This window comes from Mastomys coucha, unplaced genomic scaffold (assembly GCF_008632895.1).
Source record: "Mastomys coucha isolate ucsf_1 unplaced genomic scaffold, UCSF_Mcou_1 pScaffold22, whole genome shotgun sequence".
NCBI classification, from domain to species: Eukaryota; Metazoa; Chordata; class Mammalia; order Rodentia; family Muridae; genus Mastomys; species Mastomys coucha.
The window spans coordinates 163718154-163724177 of record NW_022196905.1 but is presented as its reverse complement, the minus strand read 5'-3'; the positions used below and the strand labels follow the sequence as shown (position 1 = coordinate 163724177).

General features: G+C 47.2%; 1 protein-coding gene across 3 annotated transcripts in view; it reads left to right on the top strand.

Annotated features, from left to right (window-relative positions):
• Slc25a15 (solute carrier family 25 member 15) overlaps positions 1 to 6024 on the top strand; it is a 24899-nt gene that overhangs the window by 5499 nt on the left and 13376 nt on the right. For all 3 annotated transcript variants that reach the window (XM_031339247.1, XM_031339249.1, XM_031339248.1), the window contains exon 3: positions 3421 to 3679. In XM_031339247.1, coding sequence (XP_031195107.1) covers positions 3421 to 3679 — 259 coding nt within the window. The remainder of the gene's footprint in view (positions 1 to 3420; positions 3680 to 6024) is intronic.

Here is a 6024-nt window from a genome sequence, read left to right as displayed (position 1 = left end):
CCCCCTCCCCCTCTCCCTCTCCCTCTCCCTCTCCATCTGGTGCAAGAGATTTTTCTGTAAGCACAGAATGAGCTGTGGTCAAGGCTTGTAGGAGGTAAATGTAAATATAAATATATTCTTTCTGTCTCCTTCTGACTTTAAGCAAAGCTGCTCCCTCCAGACAGGTTTCCCAACCCGCTCGTTTCTGTTAAAGTGCCCAGAAGTTGTCTTTGGTCTGATCTTCACTTGCTGTGGGAGACGATCCAGGGAAGGAGCCCTGGGCAGCTAGGATGAGGGAAAGCGGGGTTAGGGCATTGGCTAGCTGCTAACGCGAGGCAGTGTGGGGCACAAAAGCTGAATCTTGGAAGTTTGGGTGATGCTTTGAGTTGGTTTAGTATCTCCCTCACATCAGGGAACACACAGTCTCTGGCAATCCTTGTAGTGTGTCTCATTAGCTGGCACGCCGGTTGGGAAAGGAGGAAATATACAGACTGGAAGTTTGTCTTCTCAGTGTCAAAATGACAAGAGCGGAGCTGGGTCTCTGGGTTCCTCCTTCCCTCCCTCTCTCCCTCCCTCCCTCCCTCTCTCTCTTCCTCTCTCTGTGTATGCATGTGTGCATGTATGTATGTATGTTTCTCTGCTGACTCTGGGGTTTGGGGCTCACCTGCTTGTCTGGCTGTAGGCTACCCCTTCCCTGATAACTGACCTTAGTGCCGCGTGATTTACTGCTTGTGTTTGAAAACTGACGACGTCTGTGCATGGCCCTGCTGGACAGGCTCTGTTGCTTTGATAAAACACCTAAAGAAATCTGTTGAAGGGAGGGAGGAATTCTCTTTGGCTCACAGTTTGAGGTTTCACTTCATCACGGTGGGACGAGGTGGCAGCCAGAAAGCATACACGTATATCTATACGCATGTACACATACAAACATACATATATACAATACACACAAACATAGATACAGAAATCACACATGTACACACAGAAAGATACATGCATGCATACATGCATACATACAGAAAGCACATGTATGTCTATGCACATGTACACATACATACATATAAACATATATACAGAAATCATACACATTCATACACATGTGCACATACATACATATAAACATACATACATACATACAAGCATATATAAACAGACATACAGACATGTAGACAGAAAGCACATACATATATCCATACACATGTACACATACAGCACATACATATGTCCATATACATATATACATACATACAGAGGGAGAGGAGATAGGAAGGAGAGAGAGAGAGGAGAGAGAGAGAGCGAGCGAGTGAGCGAGAGAGAGCAAGCCTAGAGACCCTGCTCTGCTCTGTTCTTGTTCTTTTTCTTTCCTCCTAACATGTTTATTTTACCTAGACTCCAGCCTGTGGTGCTTCATATTGGGTCTTTCTCCAGTAGTGATTTCTGGAAATTCAGTCATACCCAGAGGTCTGCTTTATTAGTCTTTTAGATGCTTCTCAAGGCAACCAAGCCAATAGAATTATCTCCCATGGTGACTTTTAGTTAAATGGCACAGTCTGGTCTTGGTCTCTCCCAAAGAGTGCGTAAAGGGGACTGGCTGTGGTATCCCCTAAAGAAGACAGAAGCCCTTTCATCTGCCCTTCGAGGAGAAGGACAGTCATCAGAAATACGACTTCTATACAAGTGGAGAAACCTCCACTGTTCTTGCATTACTGACATACAAGCCTGAGAAGTGGCTTGGCCCTGTGCTTGCTGGCTGAGGCTGGGCTAGGCACCAGACAGAGCCCTGTGATGCACACTACTGGGATTCAGCTCCATTCCACGAGGTGATGAGGATGCTTCACTATATTAATAACATGCATTAGCCTCTTACGTTCTGGAACAGATGCAGAACTGTCACGCATATGCAGCAAATATGGCATAGTAACTGCTCTATCTCTGTATGGCCAGGCTGTGCGAACTCCTCAGCTCAAATGTCAGTGTGCTCAACTACAGGCACACTGTATCAAAAATGAGCGCTCTAAAAGTCCTACAAGTCACGTGGCCTGTTGGAATGATTAAATTATGTTGTTCTATTTGGGGCCACATGACCAGCCCAGCAGCATGTAGGAGAGAGCAGTTCTGATTATAGGAAAAGCATCTTAATTTGTTGTTGTTGCTCTGTTCTCACCAAGTAGCCCAGGCTAGCCTAGAACTTTCAGTTCCTCTGTTTCTACCTCCTGAGTACTGGTATTACAGGCACACAAGACACACTCAGCTGTAACAGCTTAGTAAATTATATCAGTGTTATTTTGATTGTTTAATAGACCAGGTCAGAGTCTCTGGAAGTATCAGCTTGCCCAACAGTAAGTAAATGAATCTTCCCTAGTGCCCGCCATCTTTGCCTCCCACCACACAGGTGGAATAACTACATGGAGTATCAGAATTGTAAAATCACATTATTAAATATTTTGTGTGAGCCTTCCATTTTGGTGGTGTTTTAGGGACCTCAGCTGCCCTGTTTCCCGACCTAAGCAGGGGTGTCTGAAATGTGGGGCCTTCCAGGTCTCAGGAGGGAGGTAAATATTAACCAGCAGCATGTCCCAAAACTTTGGTCGTAGTCCAGGGTCTACAGATACTGTGGGGCAATCACAGTTTGCTGTAATCCTTATGTTCAGAATTCTCTCTGAAGTAATCTAGTACAATTTAGACTTAGGACATTTGATATTCTTTTGTTGTTGAAAAAAAAAAAGTACACAGCAGACTTCAGCCCATTTATACTAATTGTAGTCTATTCCTAAGTATGTACAAATCATTAATTGATAAGAGTTAAAATTAAAGTGCTTTTTTCCAGGGTCACATGTTTTGCCCTCAAGAGATTAATTAGCAGGCTCTTGTTTTCCTTATCTGGCACTGGACTCTGATGTTTTTCTAATAGTTGCCATAGAGTAGGGTGCTAGACAGGAGGAAATGCTTGTCTCTACCACGCCACTGTCGCTTCTGCATGGCTTCTTGCTCATGTCTCTAGTGGCTGTTGTTTAGTAATCATGTGTGTGCCAGGTTTGTGTCAAGCCCAGTTTGTGCTACCCTTGTATGAACACTGAGATGGTGCGGCTGCAGAACAGAGGTGTATCCTGTCTCTTATGGCTCAGTCAAACCAGGTTCCAGCCCATCTCTCTCCACCACTATCCAGCTCCACTATGGCTGATCCCTAGACATAAGCTTTGTACAGGGCTTGGCTTGTAGAACCAAAACCATCTCTCTTGGTAAGCATGACTCTCTTTAGGGTGGGACTCTGGTGCCGACCAGCATAGGCACCTGCTAGAAGTTGTTTACTAAGCTTGGCTAGAGGCTTTGGGGAAAAGGCAGTCATTAGGAACTAAAGTACTAGTTAACCACCAACAGCCAGCTGCTGTCCTTCCTGTCCATGGCTGCAGACCATCCTAAAGATTCCTGTTCTACCTCTAGGGGGCACAGCATGCGTACTGACTGGGCAGCCCTTCGATACGATGAAGGTGAAGATGCAGACATTTCCAGGCCTCTACCGGGGCCTCAGTGACTGCTGCCTGAAGACCTACTCTCAGGTGGGCTTCCGTGGCTTCTACAAGGGCACCAGCCCCGCACTGATTGCCAACATAGCAGAGAACTCGGTGCTCTTCATGTGTTACGGCTTCTGCCAGCAGGTGGTCCGCAAAGTGGTTGGATTGGACCGGCAGGCAAAACTGAGGTGAGTCGGGACACCGGCGTTTGTTCTTGAAATAAGTGAATGCTTGACTTTAATGTCATTGACAGGAGAGAGGTTTCCTTCTCCTGTCCTATACTGTCCTGGTGTATGGATCGTGCTAGGACTCCACTGTGTGCTTTGGTCCCTCTGGGAAGATGCTTTTCATGTGAACAGAAGTGCTGGGCTGAAAGGGTAGAACATGGGACTTAAGCTTTGCATTCCCTTTCATCCACAGAGAGCACTGAAAGGTTACGTGGGTGATGGTACACAAGCAATGTGGAATTTAGGAAGCTACGGATGGACCTAGCTTCCTTTGGCTTGACCCTTCCCTGTATACCAGCCCTCCATTTGTGTCTGATCTTCCCTATAGTACTTATCATTCAGAGACCAAACCGTGCTCTGGAGTGCTTAGTCATCCTTCCTCCAAATGCTGATTTATTTGGACTGATTTAAAATTAAACAGGGGGAGGGTCTTAGGAAAGCTTAATTACTAAAGTGCTTGCAAGGTGTCCTAGTTAGGGTTCCCATTGCTGTGAATAGACACTATAAGACCAAGGCAACTCTTAGAAAGGAAAGCATTTAACTGGGCCTGGCTTACAGGTTCAGAGGTCCAGTCCATTACCATCATGGTTGGAGCGTGGCAGCATTCAGGCAGGCATGGGACTGGAGAAGGAGCTAGGAGTTCTACATCTTGTTCCAAAGGGAACCAGGAGAAGACTCTCTTATATGGCTAGGAAGAGGATCTCAAAGCCCACCCTGACAGTGACACACTTCCTCTAACAAGGCTCCACCTCCCTGGGCCGAGCATATTTAAAGCACCACACAGGCAGACGTCTGTGGTAGAATTAACCCACCCACATCAAAATCTGGAATTGGTGTATGCTTGTAATCCCAGTGCAGGGAAGGAAGGCAGAGATAGAAGGAGATCTAGAGCCTGGGTCCCGGTGAGAGATCCTTTTCAAATAACAGGTGTATAGCTTCCAAGAAACCCATACACATGCACAGCTGCATACACACACACACACACACACACACACACACACGCACGCACGCACGCACGCACGCACGCACGCACGCACTCTCACACACTCTCACACCACACAGGCACACTGCACGCACATGCATACACACTCATCCTCGCACAGGGCATGCTTGTTTGCTATGCCAGTAGGAACTGGAACCTTTTTTAAAAATTTATTTATTATTTATAGGAGTACACTGTTGCTATCTTCAGCCACACCAGAAGAGAGCATCAGATCCCATTACAGATGGTTGTGAGCCACCATGTGGTTCCTGGAAATTGAACTCAGGACCTCTAGAAGAGCAGTCAGTGCTCTTAACCACTGAGCCATCTCTCCAGCCCAGAATTGGAACCTTTATTGCAGTCATGGGTTGCACATAACTAAAGTAGATTCCTTGTATGTGGATGTGTGCTCTGGAGCTACCTCTAAGATGCAGATGTGCCGTTTTATAGGCATGAATTTGATCACGGTGGGGAGAACTTGTGTTTTAAAACTGAGGACTGGATAAGATAGCCTAAAAAGACAGAGTAGGGCAGAGGAGGACTGAATCGTAATCCTCTAGCCCTCCAGCTAAGAGAGAACAGGAAGCTGAGTCAAGGGAGACCGAAGCAGAGAGCTAAGAGATTCGCATCCCTCAGGGGAGATCAGACAGCAAAGCAGTAGGCAACCAACCGGCTTTCTCTAGCTGAAGCAGAGGCATTATCCTTCAGGACATCTGGGTTCATCTCCTTCAACTTATCTAGGGAAGGGCAAATGAGGGAGAGGAGCCAGAGAGCCAGTGGGTACCTCAGTAAGGCCTGGGCAGAGGGGCCCTCGTTGGCTGTGGGACAGAGATGCTGGTGGGCGCAATCTCTTGGGGATCCAGCCCACGTGTGCCTCCTCACTTTCCCTGTCTCTCTGCCGATGGACAGAGGCTGATTTGAGCACATTGCTTGGTCTTTGTGTTTTATTCGAGACATGGTCCCGCTGTGTAGCCTGGGCTGGCCTGAAATTGACCATCCTCCTGCCTCAGCCTCCCACATGGGGGCAACTGGCCTGAAATTGACCATCCTCCTGCCTCAGCCTCCCACATGGGGGCGACTGGTGTGCGTTACTGTGCCGGGCATTTAGAGTTCTGTTTCTCCACACCCTCTCTCCAGAAGCCAGAGGTGGGATCACTGAGAATGGATTGGAAAGTACCTTACTGGGTTCCTCCTATGGATCCTTGAGTACATGTATGTCGGTCATGTGATACCCTGGGTGCAGCTTTTTAGCCACACAGGTTCTTCAGTTCTTCAGTGAGGAAGTCAGCATGGCTAACTTATGCTGACACAGCTTCCCCCCCCC